At 42.9% G+C, this 23,062-nt stretch overlaps 1 protein-coding gene across 3 annotated transcripts; it reads left to right on the top strand.

The window, feature by feature from the left end:
* The first annotated feature begins 1,690 nt into the window (after positions 1-1,690).
* On the top strand, positions 1,691-22,776 carry RNASEL (ribonuclease L). Of its 3 annotated transcripts, none has more exons than XM_047076871.1 (7): positions 1,691-1,804; positions 4,914-6,427; positions 15,942-16,027; positions 17,249-17,454; positions 18,340-18,472; positions 21,185-21,318; positions 22,424-22,776. In XM_047076871.1, the coding sequence occupies exons 2-7, from the start codon at positions 4,951-4,953 to the stop codon at positions 22,560-22,562; spliced, it is 2,175 nt and encodes a 724-aa protein (XP_046932827.1). In that variant the 5' UTR covers positions 1,691-1,804; positions 4,914-4,950; the 3' UTR covers positions 22,563-22,776. The 3 variants fall into 3 exon arrangements, with proteins under 3 accessions (XP_046932827.1, XP_046932826.1, XP_046932825.1); XM_047076870.1 differs by having other exon boundaries at positions 4,849-6,427; XM_047076869.1 differs by having other exon boundaries at positions 4,747-6,427.
* Positions 22,777-23,062: the final 286 nt, after the last annotated feature.

Here is a 23,062-nt window from a genome sequence, read left to right as displayed (position 1 = left end):
GTGAAGAGCATGGGTGAAGGGAAGATTGAAAAAAAAAAAAATGTGGCTCTTTTTTGGTAATTATTCTATTATGGTGGGAGAGTCGGCTTTGAAGCGAAGCAGCCTGCTTCCGGTGTCCTTGCTCCAAAGCATTTTGGAGACTCAGTGCCTTGACATCTGCTAGCAAGAGTCTTGCCATTTCCTGCTCCTAAGCATGGAATACCCTGGCAACAGCCTCTATTCAATCGCAGGTGCTAGGGAGTTTCTAGCTATGCTAGCTGTTTCGTCTTGCCCACATTTCTTGCTACTCCTTTGTTTATTCCTTCAGAATTCTGCTTTATGATCACTTGGGTCATGAGCATCCTGTTTTTGTTTGTTTTGGTTGCAAATTTCAATTTCCGATTTTAGCCACATCTCTACTTTCTCATCTGTTCTTAACAGGCTCACAGAATAGGTGAGGTGCATGATTACTACAGTCAAAGGAAAGCAGGGAAACCTAGATTTCATTAGCAAAATTGTGAGGAAGCTGTGAGAACATCAGTCATGTATTTGATTCAACTCGACCCCATTGTCTTCTTGCCAAGATCCAACAAGAAGAGATTCTGGTAAGTAACATGCAGTTTAGTCGCACTTTAGGGCTAATCCTTGCAGCCTTAGGGCTCTTTCTGGTCCAAAGAAGGAAAGGGGAAGGAGGACCCTGTGTCCCCATCCTAGCATGTTGTGTGTGGAAAGGGGAAGCCCAGGGGATGGAGGGGGACATCATGATATGTAGCCTTGGCCTATGTTTTTCTGCATGCTCTTGCCTCAGTTTCCCACTCACTCCTGGACCTGCTTGCCTGTGCTCTTGGTGGCTCCTTCTTCAGAGTCTGGAGCTGTGCACCAGCCTAGTGGCTGGCGTCTCTGTGAGCAGAACAAAGTCTCCTCCTACCAGGCCCGCTGTCACACTCTACCTGTCTCTTGAGCCACCCCCTCTTTGCTTCTCCTGGTTCAAGATGGTCAGGAGTTTGTCTCCCCAGCAAGACTGGATATTCCTTGTGGACAGGAATATTTCCCACTGCGGCCCTGAGTACACAGTATGCATCTCAGTGTGAGGAGAGTGGCAAGAACCGAACTTCTAGAGCAGAAAGGAATCTTAAAAACCATGTTCCACGAGGGAACTGAGGCTCGACGCGGTTAAACCATCCACCCGCCTGAGGTCACTCCCCTAAACAGCCACAGTGCTGGCTGCAGGACCAAGTCTCCAGACTGCCATCCTGGTGCCCGCCTGAGGAGGCCTCCGTGCCTCGGGCAGTGAGTTGAGTATGCCCACATGAGTGAGGGAGCTTGGGCTTTGGGTTTATCTAGCTTCTCTGAGCCACAGGTTCATCATCAACAGGTTTGTTAGGGGTCAACTGGGGTCATGTCACTTGTGAAGCACTGGGCAGGGCGCCTGGCACACAGTCAGAGTTCAATAAATATGCATTTACCACTCATTTCCCTCAGAAAGGTTGGGATTTAGAAGAGCATGTAAAGATAGAGCTGGAAGCGGTGGCCTGAAAGCCTAAAGGGCTGAAAGATGAACAGCTCTATATTGGACGTCAGATTAGCCATGGGCAGTCAGAGTGGGGGCCCCACTGTCCTCTAGAGGGCTCTCTGCTCAGGCCCTGATCCTTTCTTTTCTGGCTCAGTTTTTCCTCCTCTCAGCTCCGCCCTGTGGCTCAGGGACCTCTTGCAAGAAGTGCTTTCCTGTAGGCGACAGGCTTTGAAGATTATATGACCTCAAAGGAATAGCTGAGAGGCGTATATGACTTCAAAGGAATAGCTGAGGGGCGTCTGAGTTTAGAAGGTAAGACCTCACAAAAGGAGAGCTGGGAAAGCTTGAGAAGCTGTTCCCTTCAAGGGATTGCTTGTTCCTTGGGCTCCGGGGTCTGGAGGTGTTAGGGGGTGTGGGACACCCGGGAGGGAGCTCAGAGCCCGCTGGCAGGGGGCCCTTTGGTCCGGAGCCCTCCTGGGAGCTCCAAGGTTTGGCCACAGTTCACACATTGCTTAACTCAAGCCTTCTTTGTCCGGCACCTCTGGTGAGTCGGAGAAAACGAAACTGAAAGCCGGCTGTTGTCTATGCTAGCACTTTTGCTGCAGTGTCTCTTTACTCTGATATTTTATTTGGGATTTCTTTGACTCCCTTCCCTTCCCTGCTCCTTTATTTCTACCAGCCCATCTCACACCTGCTGTAACAGGAACCCTGCACATGAACATTTGTCTCAAAGTTTTCATTGCCAGGGTGGTGTGCTTTCATAGCACGATCGATGAGATCTCTGAGGGAGGGGCCTTTGATACTGTCAGGGTGGCCAGATTGCCAAAAAGTGGTTGCTATGTGGGTTCTGTAGCAGGTGCAGTTTTACAGATACGCAAGTAACAGTTTGGTGCTCATGCTTGAATTGCAGTTCTGTTACTCACACCTGGCGGAGGGCCGTTGGACTAAATCAACACCACCAGGTCCCCTGTTTATGTGCTGTGTGTGTGCACACAGGTGGGGAGACCAGGATTCGCTGAATTATTATTTTTTCATAGTGGGACATTATTAGTTCTCTCATTTATTGAATGCCTAATATTTGCCATATGTGACATGCATGACTGTATTTACTGTTGCCCCCTCTGGAGGAAACAAAATTGAGAATAATCTAATGCTACACAATTAGGAAGTAACAGTCTGAAGTTACACAACCAGCGGTTCAGACTTCAATCTTGTGAGGTTGGAGCTTAAGCTCTTTCCGCTTTTCCGTATTATTTTGAATAGAAGCGCAAAGAAGACCTGCCCAGCGCCAGCGAACAAACACGCTGAGAGGAATCACACTTCCTGTGGCGTAGGAAATGCAAATTGACACAACACAGATTTCTTTTCCCCCTACAAATGAGAGTTCTTTCTTTCTTTCTTTCTTTCTTTTTTTTAAGAGCCCATCTATTTCTGGCAAGAGTATGTTTATATGACATCAGAAGACATTTATTAACATAGCTTGAGAGTTTTTAAAACGATCATATCCTTTTGTTGTGGGACAGAGAACTGGTTCCAAACTCAGGTTTGGCTTCTAGCTGCTCAAAAATCAATACTAGAGAGACAGGTGATGGTGGGAAAGGGAAGGTTGCTTTATTCAGGAATCTGACAACCCGGGAAGATGGCAGACTAACGTCTCAAAGACCATCTTCCCCATGCAAGGGAAGCTGGGGAAGGCATGGGGAAAGGGAGGGGGTGGGGGCTGCGTGCCGAAGAAGCAGATGCCCAGGCAGTTAGTCGTTTGTCAGTATGACCCTGAACAGACATATTGGCATCAGCAGCAGCTGGCCCTTCACTCCTCAAGGCCAGGGGTCTGCACATCTCAAGGAAAGTAGATTAGTTCCGCTACAGACCGAGGGACTTAGGTCAGCACACGCCAGTGCATAGGCTTGAAGCAAATTAACACTTAAGACCTGTTAGTGTGCCATTACTCTTTGACCAGGCATTCAGTTCTTTGAAATCTATCATAAGAAATCTATTATAAGATTTCTCATAAGAAAACAAGCTTTAGGGGCACCTGGGTGCAGTTGGTTAAGCGTCCAACTTCGGCTCAGGTTGATCTTGCAGTTCGTGGGTTCGGGTCCTGTGTCGGGTTCTGTGCTGACAGCTCAGAGCCTGGACCCAGCTTCAGATTCTCTCTGTCTGCCCTTACCCCACTTGCACTCTCTCCCTCTCTCTCTCAAAAATAAACATTAAAAAAAAGAAAGAAAATAAAGTTTAAAAAGCTAAATTAACTGAACCATTATTTAGAATGGTTAAAAAAATTCTAATTTTAAACGTCTTGTTTAAAAATTGTTTTTAAAAACTGCTCAGAGTGGTGCCTGGGTGGATCAGTCAGTTGAGTCTCTGACTTCAGCCCAGGTCATGATCTCATGGTTTGTGACTTCGAGCCCTGCCTTGAGCTCGCCGTTGTCAGCACAGAGTCCTCTTGGGATCCTCTCTCCGCCTCTCTCTCTGTCCCTCCCTTGCTTGCACTCTCTCTCAAAAATAAACATTTAAAAATAAATGGCGCCTGGGTGGCTCAGTCGGTTGGGTGGCCGACTTCGGTTCAGGTCATGATCTCGCGGTCCGTGAGTCCAAGCCCTGCATTGGGCTCTGTGCTGACAGCTCAGAGCCTGGAGCCGGCTTTGGGTTCTGTGTCTCCCTCTCTCTCTGACCCTCCCCCTGTTCATGCTCTGTCTCAAAAAAATAAATAAACATTAAAAAAATTAAAAAAAAAAAATACTGCTCGGTAATAAGGAAATGAAGCAACTGTCTGGTGGCATATTGCCATTAAATTTTTTTAAGTTTATTTATTTATTTTTGAGAGAGAAAGAGAGAGAGAGAGAAAATCCTAAGCAGGCTTGATGCCATCAGTTCCGAGTCTGAGGCAGAGGCTTGATGTCTCAAACCGTGAGATCATTACCTGGGCTGAAATCAAGAGTTGGCTGCTCAACCGACTGAGCCACCCAGGTGCCCCAACCATTAAAAATATTTTAAAAGACTTTGCAGTAACATAGGAAATTATTTATACTATGGCATTAAGTGAAAGAAAGCAGGATACTTATACAACATCCTTACATAGCATGATCTCAACTATTTTTAAAAAATGTATAGAAATATACTAAAATGTTAACAGTGGCTATTTCTGGGTGGTGGGACTGTAGCATAATAATTTTCTAGAGCAAATAGTTCTATATTAATAACCAGATTAATTTTTCCAATTCAAATGCTTCCTCACTATTGTGAAATTACAGATAGCTCTCTCATCTCCTGGTGGGATGTCAGAAGACTGCAAGAGTATTGTTTTCCCTCATACTGCTTGTCCGTAGTCAGATAACTCCGATTTACCCTGACAGGAATTCTAAGAGTTCCATGTCTCTTTGATCAAGTCCCAAGAAGATACATTTTCATTTTCTTAAAGGAAAGGCACAGAGTTGTAGCCACTGGTAATTACCATCATGGAGAGCAAGAGCCATAACAACCTTCAGGAGAGACCCACACCCTCCAGCAAGGGGAGGGCATCAGTGGAGGACAACCAGTTGATCAAAGCGGTTGAAAAAGAAGACATCAAGCTGGTTCAGCAATTGCTGGAAGGAGGGGCTGATGTCAATTTCCAGGAAAAGGAGTGGGGCTGGTCACCGTTGCATAATGCGGTACAAAGTGGCCAGGAGGACATGCTACATCTTCTGTTTCGTTACGGCGCTAATCCTTGTCTGAGGAAGAAGAATGAGGCCACTCCCTTCATCATCGCTGGGATTGGAGGAAAGGTGAAAGTGCTCGAACTTTTACTTTCTAAAGGTGCAGAGGTCAATGAGTATGATGCTAATGGCTTCACAGCTTTCATGGAAGCTGCTGTGAATGGTAAAGTCGAAGCCTTAAGATTCCTGTATAAGAGTGGGGCAAAGGTGAATTTGAGTCGAAGGACAAAGGAGGATCAAAAGAGGCTTAGAAAAGGAGGGGCCACAGCTCTAATGGATGCTGCTGAAAATGGACATGTAGATGCCTTGAAGGTCCTCCTTGATGAGATGGGGGCAGATGTCAAAGCCCGTGACAACATGGGCAGAAATGCTTTGATCTATGCACTTAGGAACTCTGATGATAGAAAGGTGGAGGTCCTCACTCGCCTTCTGCTGGACCATGGGGCTGATGTCAATGTGAGGGGAGAGAAAGGGAAGACACCCCTGATCCTGGCAGTGGAAAAGAAGCACTTGGGTTTGGTGCAGATGCTTCTGGAACAAGAGCATATAGAGATTAATGACACAGACAGTGAGGGCAATACAGCACTTCTGCTGGCTGTCCAACTCAAACTGGAAGAAATTGCTCAACTGTTATGCGAGAAAGGAGCCAGCACAGACTGTGGAGATCTTGTTATGATAGCGAGGCGCAACTATGACAGTTCCCTTGCAAAGTTTCTTCTCCTTCATGGAGCCAGAGAAGATTTTCACTCTCCTGCTGAAGACTGGAAGCCTCAAAGCTCACGTTGGGGGGAGGCCTTGGAACATCTCCACAGAATATACCGCCCTATGATTGGCAAACTCAAGATCTTTATTGATGAGGAATATAAAATTGCTGACACTTCTGAAGGGGGTGTCTACCTGGGGTTCTATGAAGGGCAGGAAGTAGCTGTGAAACGCTTCTATGAAGGCAGCACACATGGACAAAAGGAGGTCTCCTGTCTGCAGAGCAGCCGAGCAAACAGTGACTTGGTGACGTTCTATGGGAGTGAGAGCCACAAGGACTGTCTGTATGTGTGCCTTGCCCTCTGTGAGCAGACACTGGAGGAACACTTGGATAAGCACAGAGGGGAGGCTGTGGGAAATGAGGAAGATGAATTTGCCCGGCATGTCCTTTTCTCTGTATTTAAGGCTGTGGAAGAACTACATCTACTGTGTGGATACACTCACCAGGATCTGCACCCCAGAAACATCTTAATAGGTAAGTCCCCCCAGTCTTCTCTTAAAAATTATGGGGTCTTTATTTACAAAAGGAAAGGATTTTCATTATAGATAGGAAAAGAGTAGAGTACATGTATACTACTCTGTTCAAGGACTAATGAAACTGATTCATAATTATAGTGCAGTCTCTCCTGCTATGAGGTATAAACTTTACCCCACATGGAGGTCCCAGATGCCAATGGAATACCAGGCTAACCTTATATACTTCCTTTGGCAAATGCAAGTATGAAGGTATGTCTTAGACGGGGTCAGCTCCAGAAATTTGAATTCCTAAAGTAGCCTGCAAGTCAGAGAATGCTGAAGTTATGTTCCTTCAGACAAGATGGTAGTCACCGTAAAACTGAATGGCAAAACTGAGGTCAAAATTGGGCATGCCAGGATAAGATGCAACACAGTGAAACAGCCTCCAAGTAGGCAGAACAAGACACTACCCACTGGCTCAAGCCAATAAACATACAAACAAACAAACAAACAAACAAATGAAAGCAACATTAAAGAAAAGAAGCAGAGCTGAGTGTAAAGTCCCAGGAGGCAATGTGGTGCAGTAGAAAGAGTCTTGGCTTTAGACAGGTTGAGGAAGGCTTGCAGCCCAGTCCTGCCACTTGGTAGCTTTGCAACCTCAAAGTCACTTGATTCTGTGAGGCTTAGTTCTCTCGTTTAAGACTGATAATACTGCTTTGATAAGGTTGTTATGAGGTCTAAGTGCAGTATGTTAGACAAGTTACCTGTGTTATAGGTGCTCAACCAAGGCCAAGTTCTTGTCTAGAGGGCTAAGCAGAAACAGTTACCTAATCTACAGGCATGCATTGAGATTTAAGCTAGGTGTAGGGGAACAAGACAAAAAGAGGGTTCAGGTATGGAAAGGCAGAGAACAGTGTTTAAGGTCCTGGACAAGACCTGGAAAGAAGTAGGTAAACCTAAGAACACAACTGGAATCTGGCTTTTAGTTTGAAGCCACTAGTGGCACTCCTTCCTGGTGTTAAGCAACTTTGCTGGGGAGACTGACAAAGGCCAGAAATATGTGCAGCTCTACCAAGTGAAGCAGTCTCAAGATTCAGCCAAGGGCAGGTTCCTTCCCACTTCTAAATGTCTATCTTGATGCAAAAGGGTCATATATCATGTTCTAAAGAAAATTACTTGTCACTACCTATTCTTCAGAATTTCTGGCACCACCTCTTCTATTCTTAGGCTTTAACAATAAAGAATAGACTATATTTCTGCCTCAGGTGGTGAACCTAACATATACTAGAGACTATTCTTTGTATTAAATCCCTAAAATGATAGGGAAAGATGGTTAAATGACTTCATAGCTGAGATCACAATAACAAAAGAAGTTTTACAGGACAAAATCTTTGAAGAGTCATTAAGAGACTGAACATGATTGGATGGGGTTAAAGAAGGACACAGGAGCCAGTATAAATGCAGGAGGCCACAACTAGATGTTACTCATAAAAGTGGGATCAGTGCAAAGAAGCCCCACTTAAGAGTAATGGAAGCCAGAGGCAGGAGAGGACAAAGGACCAGGTAACAGAAAGATTACTGCATTGGTAGAAACTAGGAAGCTCAAACCCTGTGCATCCCCTCTCCCCCACAGACCAAGCATCTATGACAGGCCTGTCTGTCTGCAGACAGGGAGACAGGGCTGCTACTCAAGACACTGGGTGGTTGATGATCTCAAGAGAAACAAAGAACATTTAAACCCACAAGATTTGTGCCAAAGCACCCTACTGAGTGGCATGTCCTTCTTACCCCTAAGTTTCACTGAATAATGTAAAGCAGTTCTGACAACTGCCTCCATTCCCCTATGTTGGATAGCATTAACAGAAACAACTCACAGGGCATCAGGGATTCTCAACTGCAAAATGAAACTTATAGTCAAAAATGACTTAAGATATTCATGAAGTACCGATACCATAAAAGAGATGCATGAAATAGAAGAATTAACACCCAAGGAAACAAAGCTAATTGAATGTATTAGTTTCCTATGGTTGCTGAAACAAATGATCACAAACTTGGTGTCTTAATAGAAACTTATGGGGCACCTAGGTGGCTCAGTCAGTTAAGCCTCCGGCTGCCACTCAGGTCATGATCTCATGGCTCCTGAGTTTGAGCCCTGTGTCTTGGCAGGCTCTGTGCTTACAGCTCAGAGCCTGGAGCCTGCTTCAGAGTTGGTCTCTGTCTCTCTGTGCTCCTCCCCTGCTTGTGCACTCTCTCTTTTTCTCAAAAGTGAATAAACATTAAAAATTTTTTAAACAATAGAAACCTATTCTCCCACAGTCCTGGAGGCCAGAAATCAGTACCACTGGCCCCAAATCAGGTGTCACCAAGACCAAATTCCCTCTGTAGGCTGTGGGGGGAGACTCTGTTCCTTGCCTCTTCCTCTTGGCTGCTGATATTCCTTGACTTGTAGCATCACTTTAATCTCTGCCTCTGTAGTCATATTGCTTTCTCTTGTGTTGTCAGATCTCCCTTTGCCTCCACAGAGGGTAGTTGTTAAAAGTTCTCACTACATAAGGATGTACGTGATTATACTTCGGACTCACCCTGCTAACCCAGGATAATCTCTCCTAGTTTAAGATTCTTAATCACATCTGCAAAATCCTTTTTTTGTTTGACTATATAAAGTAATATTCAGGGGCGCCTGGGTGGCTCAGTCGGTTGAGCATCCAACTTCGGCTCAGGTCATGATCTCACAGTTTGTGAGTTCGAGCCCTGTGTTGGGCTCTGGGCTGACAGCTCAGAGCCTGGAGCCTGCTTCCGATTCTGTGTCTCCCTCTCTCTCTGCCCCTCCCCTGCTCATGCTCTGTCCCTCTCTCTGTCTCAAAAATAAATAAAACATTAAAAAAATAAAAAAAAATAAATATTCACAGATTCCACGGATTAGTACATGGGCATTTACTTAGCTTACCTTATTAAGTAACCACAATACAACTTTGAATATAATTAATAAAACCAGAGAACAAAGATAGGTCATGTCTTCCAAGAAGCAAGAATAAGCATTGTGAAAAGAACCAAATAGAGAATTTGGAATTTAAAAATATGATTGTTTAAAATTTTTAAACTTGGGGTGCCTGGGTGACTCAGTCGGTTGAGTGTCTGACTTCACTTTAGGTCATGATCTCACTGTCTGTGAGTTCCAGCCCCGCATCAGGCTCTGTGCTGATAGCTGAGAGCCTGGAGCCTGCTTCAGATTCTGTGTCTCCCTCTCTGTCTGTCTCTTTTCCACTCATGCTCTTTCTCTCTCAAAAATAAAATAAAAACATAATAAAATAAAAATTTTAAACTCAAGACTGGGTTGAAGATTAAATGAGTGAACTAGAAGATTTGCCCAAGAAATTCTCCAAGAAAATAATAGAAAAGTATAAAGGGATGGAAAGGGAAAAAGTTTAAGAAGTCAGGAATTAGATCCAGAATTTCTAATAGGCATTCCAGAGGGAAGAAGAGAGTGAGGCTGAAACAATATTTGAAAAAAAATCGCTGAGAATGTCCCAGAACTAAAAGATGGATATAGTTCTCTTATTGAAAAGACTCACCAAGAGCTGAGGTAAGTATGGAAAAAACCCCATTGAGCCACATCTTAAAGGAATTTCAAAGCATCAAAGAAAAAAGAGAAAACCTCAAAAGCTCCCAAGAGAAAAAAAATTACCTACATAGAAACCAAAATCAGATTGGTAAGGGACTTCTCTCATCAGCAACCTGAATGCCAAAGGAAGGCACTGAGGAGAAAGAGCCTATTTAACAGCTGAATGTTAGTGTCACCCCAGAATTCATATGTTGAAACAATAATCTCCATATGAGGGCACTTGGAGATAAGACCTTTGGGAGGAGATTGGATCATGAGGGTGGAGCCTTCATGAAGGCATTAGTGCCTTTTTTTTTTTCACAATTAGAAATAATTTTTTTCATTTTCTCCAGCTTTATTAAGACAAAATTGACATGTAACATTGTGTGAGTTTAAGGTATATAATGTGATGATATAATATACGTCTATATTGCAAGATGATTACCACAATACAGTTAGTTAACACATTACCTCACATAGTTGCCGTTGTGTGTATGTGTGGTGAGAACTTATAACATCTACTTTCAGCAACTTCAACTATATAATACAGTATTGTTAACTATAGTCACCGTGCTGTGCATGACATCCCCAGAATTTAGTCATCTTGTAACTGGAAGTTTGTACCCTTTGACTGCCTTTAGCCATTTCCCTGACCTCCACCACTGGCAACCACCAATCTACTCTCTGCTTCTATGAGTTCAGTTTTTTTTCATTATTTAAAAACATTTTTTTAAATGTTTATTTTTAAGAGAGAGAGAGAGAGACAGAGAGAGCATGAACGTGGAAGAGGCAGAGAGAGAGGGAGACACAGAATCTGAAGCAGGCTCCAACCTCTGAGCTGTCATTACAGAGCCCAAGGTGGGGCCTGAACTCATGAACCATGAGATCATGACCTGAGCCAAAGTTGGACGCTTAACCAACTGAGCCACTGAGGTGCCCCTCAGTTTTGTTTTGTTTTATTTTTTTTAGATTTCACATATAAGTGAGATCATATAGCATTTGTGTTTCTTTGTCTGACTTCTTAAACTTAGCATGATGCCTTCAAAGTTCATCCATGTTGTCATAAATGGCAGGATTTCTGTCTTTTTATGGCTGCAAAGTGTTCCGCTGTGTGTGTGTGTGTGTGTGTGTGTGTACCATTTATTTATTTATTTATTTATCCTTTCATCTGTCAATGGACACAGCCAGTTTCTATGTGTTGGCTAACATAAATAATGGTGCGATGAACCTGGAGACGCAGTTACCTCTTCAAGATGGTGATTTCATTTCCTTCAAATATACTTTTCTATTTTATCAATTTTTAATTTTTTTGAGAAACTTTCACGGTGTTTTCCATAGAGGCTGCACCAATTTACATTCCTACCAACAACACACTAGAGTTCCCTTTCCTCCACATCCTCACCAGTGCTTGTCATCTGTCTTTTTGGTGATTATTCTAACAGATGTATGGGATGATATTACATCATAGTTTTGTTTTGCACTTCACTAATAACTACTGATATTGAGCACCTTTTCATGTATCTTTTGGCTCTTTTAATGTCTTCTTTGGAAAAAATGTCTATTCAGGTCCTTTGCCCATTTTTCAGTCAGAACATTTTATCTTTGCTATTGTATTGAATGAATTTTATAATTCACTCCAAACCAGATATCTGATTTGCAAACAGCTTTTTTTTTTTAATTTTGTACATTCCCTTTTAATTTTGTTGATGGTTTCTTTTGCTGTGCAGAAGCTTTTAGTTTGGTGTAGTCCCTCTTGTTCATTTTTGCTTTTGTTGCCTGTGCTTTTGGTGTCGGATCTAAACTATCACTGCTGGGACCAATATCAAAGAGCTTTTCCTCTATGTTTTCTTTTAGGAGTTATAGGGCTTCAGGTCTTACATTTCAGCCTTAAGCCATTTCAAAGTAGTTTTTTAAGTGGTGTAAGACAGGGTTCCACTTTCATTCTTTTGCATGTAACTATCTGTTTTTTTCCAACATCATTTTTTGAAGAGATTGTCTTTTCCCCATTGGGTATTCTTGGCTCCCTTGTGAAGAACACATATGTGTGGGTTTATTTTGGGGCTCTTGATTCTTTTTAATTCATTTTATACCAGTACTACATTGTTTTGATTACGAGAGCTTTGTGATATAGTTAAAAACCAGGAAGTGTGATGCCTCTAGATGTGTTCTTTCTCAAAATTGCTTTGGATGGATTAATGCCCTTATAAGAAGAGGTCATAGAGGGCTGCCTGGGCGGCTCAGTTGGTTGATTCTCTGACTCTTCATATCCACTTAGGTCATGATCTCATGGTTTGTGAGGTTAAGCCCTGTGTTGGGCTCTGTGCTGATAGCATGGAGCCTGCTTGAGATTCTCTCTTTCCCTCTTTCTCTGCCACTCTGCCACTTGCACTTTCTCTCTCAAAATAAATAAACAAACAAATAAATAAACATTAAAAAAAAAGAAGTCATAGAGCTAGCTAGTTATCTTTCCACCATATGAGGACACAGCAAGAAGATGGCTGTCTATAAACCAGTAAGAGGGTCTTCACCATGAACCCAGTCCTGCTGACACCCTCATCTCAGATTTCCAATATTCAGAACTGTGAGAAATAAATTTCTGTTGTTTAAGCCACTCAGTCTATTGTGATTTGTCATAGCATCCAGGACTGACTGAGAGAACAGTCACATTATTATTGTTCACATGTGATTCAGAATAAATACGTATTTTTGATTGCAGTATTATTAGCACACAGTGTTTTATTAGTTTCAGATGTATAATATAATGATTCAACAATTCTATACATTACCCACTGCTCATCACAATAAGCACACTTTAATCCCCTTTATTTATTTCACCTATCCCCCTCCACTTCCCCTCTGGAAACCACCAGTTTGTTCTCTGTATTTAAGAGTCTGTTTTTTTGTTTGGCCCCTTTTTTTTCTTTGTTCATTTGTTTTGTTTCTTAAATTCCACATATGATGAAATCCTATGGTGTTTAGGTTTCTCTGACTTATTTCACTTAGCATGATAGCCTCTAGGACCATCCATATTGTCACAAATGGCAAGATTTCATTCTTTTTGATTGCCGGGTAATATTTCATTCTCTCTCTCTCTCTCTCTCTCTGTCTCTCGATATATATGTATATCTTCTTTATCCACTCATCTGTTGATAGACAATTTGGCTACTTCCATATCTTGGTTATTGTAAATAACACTGTAAACATAAGGGTGCATATAACTTTTCAAATTAGTGTTTTGTTTTCTTTGGGTAAATATCTGATAGTGGAATTACTGGATCATATCATATCTATTTTTAATTTTTTGAGAAGCCTCCATACTGTTTTCCACAGTGGCTATAGTAATTTACATTCCTACCAACAGTGCACACTTTTTCTCCACATTTTTACCAACATTTATTTTTTGTCCTTTTGATTGTAGCCATTTTGACAGGCATAAGGTGATATCTCATTGTGGTTTTGATTTGCATTACCCTGATGATGAGTGATGTCGAGAATCTTTTCATGTGTTTGTTGGCCATTTGTATGTCTTCTTTGGAAAAAGTTTCTATTCAGGTCCTCTGCCCATTTTTTATTGAATTGTTTGGGGTTTTTTTGGTGTTGAGTTGCATATGTTCTTTATACCTTTTTGGCATTAACCCCTTATTGGATATCTCATTTACAAATATCTTCTCCCACTGAGTAGGTTACCTTGTTGTTTTGCTGATGGTTTCCTTTGTTGTACAGAAGCTTTTTATTTCAGTGTAGTCCCAATAGTTAATTTTGCTTTTGTCTTCTCTTCCTGAGGAGACATATCTAGAAAAAATGTTTCTATGGCCAATGTCAGAGGAATTACTGCCTATTTTTTTTCTTTTTCTAGAATTTAATGGTTTCAGCTCTCACATTTAGGTCTTTGATCCATTTTGAGTTTATTTTTGTGTATGGTGTAAGAAAGTGGTCTATTTTCATTCTTTTGCATGTAGCTGTCTAGTCTTCCCAACACCATTTGTTGAAATACATTTTTTAAGCATTCAAGGATCCAGGAAAACTTTCTGCCCACAGACCCTACATGAAAGATCTGCTAGAGGATATGCATAAGGAAGGAGAGAGAGTCTGGGAGAAAATAGTAACTTACAAGAAGCAAAGAATAAACAAAGAATTCATTGTTTATGTAAATTATGCACATTGTTTTTTTTTAAGAATTACAAATATATTAATCTTAGATGACATCACTGTGGTGGGAGTGAGGATGAAGAGGTTCTTGATTCATTCATTGACAGCAGGGTGGAGTGGGCAGATTTTGTCCGGACTCTGCCCATCAACTGTTAACAGTCTGTGATGATGTAAGTTTAAAATTTTGATAGCACTTTAACAATGTCTATTGAATCTAAACAAAACAAAACAAAACTGGGGCTTGTTAAAAAAATCAAGTGTTAGGCAGAGATGTGAAGTGTTCCATCAGGCACTTGCCAATTTAAGTAGTAGAACTCAGCTCCAAGTGGCTTAAACAATGAAGGGGATTTATTAGTTCAAATAGCTGAAAACAGTCCCTGGTTATGATCTGCATCCCATCTGCCCCTTCAACCTCCTTTCCAACTACATCCCTCCTCTCCAGGTACTCAGCCTGCTTTCTGTCAGAGCGGAATTCTTTGGGTTCCTTTCTGCCTTGGGAATTCCTATCTGGAATTCTCTCTTCCCTGCTCCACTTATCCACTCAAATTCTACTAATTTTGAAAGAGAGAGAGAGAGAGAGAGAGAGAGAGAGAATGCAAGCAGGGGAGGGGCAGAGAGAGAGAGAGGGAGAGAGAGAATCCCAAGCAGCCTCCATGCTGACAGCATGGAGCCTCATGTGGGGCTCAAATTCACAAACTGTGAGATCATAACCTGAGCTGAAATCAAGAGTTGGATGCTCAACCAGCTGAACCACCCAGGTGCCCTAAGAGTCCTTCCTCAAGGAAGACTTCTTTCCCACATACAGCCATGTGGTTCTTGTTATAAACTTTCAGTTTCCTGCACTTTTGGCTAGGACTTTTAAAGTTGCAATTAACTTTGTGTTTATTTGTGTAATTATTCACTCAATATCTATCTCCTTGTTCAGCGACTCTGAACCCTGCAGGATCTGTGCCGTGTTCTCCTCCTCCACTGTCATTTTCCCCCTCACTAGACCCTTGTTGAATAATTTAGTGGAAGCATTTTTGTCAGACTGTGGGTTTCCGTGCAACTTTGATATCTAAGTTCAGAATAAAAAGGGTTCGAGAAGCACACAATTCTACTGACTGTCATCCTATCTGGAGTTACCCAGTTTTCTTTCTTTGACTCCTTCAAGCCAGAAGCAGGAGCTACTTCTTCAAGGACAGATCACTGACTTGGTCTCCTCTCATATTGTTCCGGATCTCTCCTGTCCATGCATCCCTCTGTCTGAGGACTCAGTGGCTTCTTTCCAGGGAGAAGGATTCTGAAGAGGGGATGAGGTAGTGACTCATAACAAGCACATGGTTAATCCATGATAACTGCTTACAGCATCATAGTGGGCTGTGGGTGATGGGCTTGACTTAGTGGAGTGCTGTGCTAATCTGGCCTTGGATTTGGAATCTTGTTGGTTAGCTGTTGTGTAGCCTTAGGAAGTTAACATAACTCCTGCCCGCGGTTTCTTTATAAATCTGTGCTCTTTGCCCCCCAGGAATTGCCTGAATGGGGAGCTAGTTAAATTTATCCTCATCCTACCTCACCCCCAGGACTGGAAAAAAATAAAATTTAAATCCTGCCCTTGGCATATACCTAACAGGTGAAACGATGTGGTGCACATGGCTCTTTTGAGGAGCAAATGGCCATGCAGATATAAGCTTTATTGCTGCTTTCTTTGGCGATGGTAGCACATTGCGGAACGTATTTATTTAAGTTAATTACAACAGGAAGAGAAAGGATTTTCATTGCATCTCTACAAACTATCCCCTAGATTCCAAGAATGCTGTTTGCCTGGCAGATTTCGATAAAAGCATCAAGTGGGGTGGAGAGCCGCAGGAAATCAAGACAGATCTAGAGGTAATTTCTACAACTAGTTTACTTTTCCATCTTTCACCTTCCTTTTTTTGTTTCATTCATTCCCTTATGTCCTGTGGCCAATTAGAGGTCATCATTTCTATTTTAACTAACTTTCACAGCGTTTTCCCAGAGATTGCTGCCTTCAGTCCTGTGCAGACAGTAGCATTTCTCTGGGTTGGTGTGGAGTTGGTTGTTGCTGTGGTTCCTTTCTGTATCTCTTTGGATCTCTCTCCTCCTGCACCAGCTAGATAGTAAATAAATCGAGCATGCCACATCTCTTCTAAAATTACCTCCAAGAAGCATCTCCAAATCACCTCCAGAATTCCTGCAGGAGGTATTTTCTGCCTAAGGACAAAGCAGTTGAGATTTCTTTTCCCATTCCATCCAAACGGGGGTGCTAAACTCCTGGGAAGGCCAGATACTACAGCCCTCTGAAACACAAGAGAGGGATGAGATTGATCTTCAGCTTGAAAGAGACTAATCTTGGCCAAAAGGGTTAAGACCCTGAAATAGCTGTTTCTCCTGGGAGGAGAGAGGGCAGAAACAGAGCCTGACCTCTGCAGACCAAAGGTTCCAGATTGATTCTGATCCTGTCAGGGCAGCTTTGTCCTGGGGGATTCTCCAGGGTGCTCAACTTTCAACCCCAGGAGCAAGAGCTCTCTATCCATGTCTGGCCTTTGCTGTTAAAAGCCTCAGATTTTAGCTTCTTCCCTGACTGGTGTCTTGCCTGCTGCATGAAGTTCCTATGCTGACCTCCTTCTTGGCCTTTCCTCCCTGTCATGACCTAACTCCTGGGGCTATCATTCTGTCCCACTGGACCTGGACTGGCTCCTTTATCTGCTCCCTGACATAGCCCCAACCCAAAGTCCCAGTTCCCAGCCAGATTCGTACCATTTCCCTTGCTTAAAATATTTTTCTTCTCCCCTATTTATCTGTATGCTGTCCATACTTTAAGATCAAGCTCAAATTCCTCTTCCTTTAAGCAGTCTGCCCTGACAACTCTGGCCCATGATTACTTTTCACTCCTTATAAACCTCAGTTGTGGGGACCATACACTGCCTCGAAGGGTTCTTTATACACTACCTGTGTCTTTTCTCCCTAATAAGCCTGTGGACTCCTTGAGATTTCTCCCACTTTCCATTTGGTCATAACCTATATCACACCTCCATACAGAGTGATAATTCTTGAATACCTTTAGCTCAATTTATGGGTTTCATGCAGGCCCTTGGACTGCTGGTCCTGTATGTGGTAAAGAAGGGAGATATCCCTTTTGAAACCCTGAAGACTAAAAGTAATGAAGAGGTGATTCAACTTTCTCCAGATGAGGAAACTTGTAACCTCATTCATCACCTGTTCAACCCTGGAGAAAATGTGAAGGAGCATCTGAGTGGCCTGCTGGGTCATCCCTTCTTTTGGAGTTGGGAGAAGTAAGTAAAGCTTGATTGCATATTTCAGGCATCCAGAAAGGAGACAGTGAGTGTATTAGTCAGGAGATTTTATATATAATATATATAAAATCATATATCATATATCCAAATGATAAATATAAATATATATTTACTTTTCATAAGGAAATGGCTCAGGCAGTACTGAGGCTGAGAATTCTCATGATCTGCCTCTGCAAGCTGGAGACTCAGGAAACCCAATAGTGTAATTTAGTCCAAATCCAAAGGTCTGAGAGCCAGGGGGCACTGATGATGGGGATTCCAGTAAGGGTCTGAAGGCCTGAGAGCCAAAAGGGGTGTGGGCAAAAGAAGGTTGATGTCCCAGATGAAGCCATAAGACAAGAAGGGGTGAATTCCAGGTTTTGTTCTATTCAAGGACCTCAGGGGATTAGACGAGGTCCATTCACAAGGGGAAGGTGATCTGCTTTACTGAGTTCACCAGTTCAAATACTAATCTCATCTGGAAACACCTCACAGATATGCCTAGAATAATATTTAATCTGGGTCCTTTGTGGCCAGACAAGTTAACACATAAAATTAACCACCATGGTTAGGTGGTGTGGGAAGGAGTTAGGCTGGGAATCAGAAGACCTGGGCTCTCCTCTCAGCTTGGCATCTCCTGACTGTGTATCTTTGGAGTAGTGACTTAATGTCTCTGGATTCTGGTTTTGTTTTCTGAGGAAAAGAAAAAGCCGGGGGGGGCGGGGAGGAGGAGCGGAGAAAGAGAGCAAGATGCCTGCCTCTTCCATCATACAGAATTTTTAGAGACATGATTTTACTACTTTTATCAAAAACCAAAATGTAACATTGTTCTTTCTGAAAAGAGAAGGCAGAGTGGAATGACCATGATAATTTTGTCATCTTCAGCCGCTATAGGACCCTTAGGGATGTGGGAAATGAATCGGACATTAAAATGCGAAAATGTAACAGCAGGATTGTCCAACTACTGCAACTTGAAATGTCTGAATGTTCCAGAAGTTTTGCCCAGTGGACTTCTAAGGTATGAACGATTCCTGTGTCTGGAAGTTATTCTAGGAGTAAGGATCTGTGTAATGTGTTATGTTAGTTTTTTTTTTTTTTTTAGCTTTCAGTATACTATTGGCCTGGCTCAGCCAAGGGGTAGAAGATGTGATTTCCCTGCCTTCCTCCCCATCCCAGCCCCCTCTGCCCTGTTGGGTCTCTGTCTCATCTTTCAGAGGCTAGGCCCTCCTGACAGACAGACTCTCATCTAGACTTCTCTTCAGGATGGCCGCGTCCCAGCCCAGGAGTCTTTTCCTTTCTCGTGGCTCTTTCCCTCCAGCCCTGGTTCTAAGAGATGCCTGGCTAATCATCCTATTACTATTGTGACAAGAGCAGCTGATTAAATAGAGTTTAACCCCAAGGAGGTCCCGCACCGTGAGACTTCTCAGTCCAGGGAGAGATTGGCTGCCTCTGCCGACTGTCCAGCCCAGCTCTGAGGGCCCACATACACATCTACATTCTGCCTGGGGAAACACACCATGAAGAAATCTTTCAAATTTCTCTTCTTCAAGAAATGGTCCACCTAACTTGAACTAAATCAGTAAAACATAACAAATCAATCATCACCTCGATCTGGTCAATGCTACCAAAACTTTCGTTATTATTACTTAGCAGATACCCATCGAGTGCCAGTTTCGTGCTAGACCCATGTGAGGCTGTGGGCATGTAAAGCAGAGTACAGCATGGTCCATGGAGGGCCGAGAGACCCACAGAAACACTGGCCGTGTGATACATGCTGGGCTCCCTGGAGACAGTGCAAAGCACTATGGGAGAATCCATATCCCCAGGTCTTTGACCGAAACCAATAGCTTCCCAATCATATGCCTGATCTAGGACTGCTTGTCTCACACCTCTTTGTTTCTGGGTCTCATTTTGCTTTCCTTCCCTTGTTTGCCTCTAGATGACACATCACACTCATAATTGCTGCCTTAGTGTCCATTTCTCCCCACTACCCTGTAAATTCCAGGGGGGCAGAGACTGTCCGTTGTCATGTCTGTTACTGAATTCCTGGCATGGAGTAGGTATGCCATGATTCTTTGCTAAATGAACGTCTATAAAACTTCAGCTAAAACTTAAACTTTTAGAAACAGAGAAGTTTGAAACAAGAACAAGTGATAATAACAGCTGACAATTCTGTAGCACTGACTCTATGGCAGTTATAGTTCCCAGGGCTTTGTGAGAGTTTCCACAGCTAATCCTTATAACAACCTCTGAGGCAATTACCTCCCTTTTGTGGGTGGGCACACTGAGGCACAGGCAAATACTTTTTCCAAAGGCACAGAGCCAGCAACAGAATCTGAAGCTGGGCAGTCGGGCTGCCAATGCTGTGTGCTAAAGCTACTCACTGCACGAAGTGATGATGCCATGAAGTCCACCCGTTCATTTAATTGCTGAGGAAATTGAGACTCAGAGGTATAACCTGAAATAGCCAGACCTGGAAAAGCAAAGATTGGCAGCGCCTGGGAAGGAAAACCTGTTCTTTTGTTTCCCAGTTCATCAGTTCTTTCCCCAAAACTTTATGGACTTATGATGCATTTTGACTGACTTCAAGCCTTACCTTTTTACTATTTTTTAGGTTTTTTTTTTAAGTTCATTTATTTATTTTTGAGAGGGAGAGCACAAGCAGGGCAGGGGCAGAGAGAGAGAGAGAGAGAGAGGGAGACACAGAATCCAAAGCAAGCTCTAGGCTCTGAGGGGTCAGCCCAGAACTCGACGTGGGGCTTGAACCCATGAACCACAGGATCATGACCTGAGCCGAAGTTGGATGCTTAACTGACTGAGCCCCCAGGCGCCCCTCAAGTCTTATCTTTTAATTCCCATTTGAGACTTTGACTTTCTGTCAATTCTCACGACTTGCCCATTTTCACGGTCATACATTCAGCTTTGCGGCAGCCCCGAGGAGCCAAGTTTTCCAGCATGTGCTCCTGCCTCCTCCCTGCGGGGCGCCCCGCGCTGGCGTGCAGTGGCTCAGCCCTTCTCCCAGGTGCGCTGCACGTGGCACATGTGGACTGTCTCAGCAGGTCTTCGCTGGGGTGGTCTAGTCACCCGTGACTCTTGAGGGACTCTATCTTCACGACTGTTGGGTGCTATTCTCTTACCCCTAACGCTTTGTAAAAAGGATAGCCACCTACAAGGGTGCAAACACACAGAGAAAGGCATGGGCTTGGGAGACGCTGCTGTGAGATACTTAGAGGCAAGGAGGAACATGGAACCTTTGGAAATAGGATTCAGAACAAAACAAAACCCACCACACTCATTTTGGCAATGGCTGCCGGGTCCGATTTTAGTCTGAACACCCCTCTTCAGGGGGGAAATGTAATCAATTACCAACTTGGACAGGTGGCCACCAGGATAAAAATATTGTACAGTCTAACGAGTAAATTTCCTAGGATAGTAGCCAACGAATGTCTAAACCATGTTTCAATATATTTAACTTCCTATGAAAACAATTCACTGAGAAAATAGATACCAGAATGTGAAGTTACTTATAATCCCACAACTAGACACAACTACTGTTAGCATTTTGATGTTATAGTATTTACTTCCGTTCTTTTTCTTTCTATTAATTTACTTTATTAATCAGTGGTAATTTGGGCATATACAAATTCGCATTTTGCTTTTTTGTACTAATAGTGCGTTAGGGTTTATTTTGTGTTGCTACTACATTTTTGCTTAACATTTTGTTTTGTAGATTGACAACTACGTTATGCAAGAAATGAATAAGTATTATGAAAACAAACGCAAACGGTATAAGAATACTGTGAGTGATCTGTTAAAGTTCATCCGGAATTTGGGAGAACATATTAATGAAGAAAAAAACAAAGAGTAAGTACTATTTCTGTTGCTGTAAGTCATCTATGAAATGAGGGTGATTTAAAAATCCAATTCTAGGGCTGCCTGGGAGGCTCAGTCTGTTGAGTGTACGACTTCAGCTCAGGTCATGATCTCGTGGTTCATGAGTTCAAGCCCCGTGTTGAGCTCTGTGCTGACAGCTTGAAGCCTGGAGCCTGCTTCGGATTCTGTGTCTTCCTCTCTCTCTGCCCCTTCCCCATGTGTGCTCTGTCTCTCTCTCTCTCAAAAATAAATAAACATTAAAAAAATTAAAAATCCAATTCTAAATTTATATCTGCTATTTGTTAGAATAGGAAATTTATTTTGATGGAAGAAAAGTAATTCCTCCCCTCTGGAAAAGGCCAACACAAGGGTCTTACAGTGAATGACAGATGTGCCCCGCAGGCTCTTATCCTCCTTTTTAGCTATTGCTGAGCTCTTTTGAACAGAAGGATAGTGACTCCCTTGTGGGAAGAAATGCAGGGGCCCGGGCAGCCGGCTAAAGTGAATGTGGTGCTGTAAAAGTCTCAAAAGTAGCCCCTGTTAGTGAAATCAGCTGGTGCAGCCTAAAATGTTAGCTGTAAACTCACAGAAAGCTTACAGTTTTCAGGGCTCTTTTGGATTTTGGAATTGTAGATAAGGGACTGTGGAACTGTATCATCTCCATGTTATGGAGAATAAAACGGGTTCACAAAAATCAAGTTGCTAATTAGTTGAAGAGTTAGGAGATGAATCTTGTTCTGTCAGATTAAAAAAATTTTTTTAATGTTTATTTATTTTTGAGAGAGAGAGAATGTGAGCAGGGGAGGGGAAGAGAGAGAGGGAGACACGGAATCTGAAGCAGGCTCCAGGCTCTGAGATGTTAGCACAGAGCCTGACACGGGGCTTGAACTCACGAGCTGAGACATCATGACCTGAGCCGAAGTCGGATGCTTAACTGACTGAGCCACCCAGGTGCCCCTTGTTCTGTCAGATTTTAAAGTCCTTACTCCCTCTGCTCTAGAAACCAAGGGAGCAAAGAGATCTTTGGACGCAGATGCTATAATGGGGGAAGACGATTTGGGGGCAACCATGCCAATATGTTTATGTTTCATTTCAGGATGAAGTCGAGAATTGGAGAACCTTTCCAGTATTTGCAGGAAAAATTTCCCGATCTCGTCATCTATGTCTACACGAAACTACAGAACACAGAATACAAAAAGCATTTTCCCAAAACCCTCAATCCCAGCAAGCCTTAGTGTGATAGAGGTCATCCCTGAGTGGTGGCTGAGCTTTTAGAGTTCAGGGAGGTACTTACTTAGCTGTGATCTCGGGCAAGTCACAACTCTCTGTCTGGGTCTCTTAACTAACCTGGTTGTTTGCGGGGATGTTAGATAGCGGGTATATCAGGCCCTGACACAGTGCCCAGTTTTCCCACATGTTTACAACAGAAAAATGTATATGCTCAAACTACCTTCCTTGTCTTTTTTATGGATAAAGCTTAGTGGTAGGAGCTGGGAGGGCATCCTGCTAAGATTCCTCTTGTCAGTTACACCCCAGGAGCTGAGTGGCTACACCTGTAATGCTTCTATGTTTTACCTTGATTGTCTCATTTAATTCTGCCAATGACCTTACAAGACAGGGTTTATTATCTCCATTTAAGAACTGGCAGACCTGAGATTCAGAGAGTTTGAATTACTTGCCCAAGATCATACAACTTGCATAGAGCACTGTATAAATGCATGTCGTGTTATTGTTA

The sequence above is a fragment of the Lynx rufus genome, unplaced genomic scaffold (genome assembly GCF_022079265.1).
Source record: "Lynx rufus isolate CCGP_SWC_20201006 ecotype Redwood Valley unplaced genomic scaffold, mLynRuf1.p SCAF_15, whole genome shotgun sequence".
NCBI lineage: Eukaryota > Metazoa > Chordata > Mammalia > Carnivora > Felidae > Lynx > Lynx rufus.
This window is presented reverse-complemented; position numbering and strand designations above follow the sequence as displayed.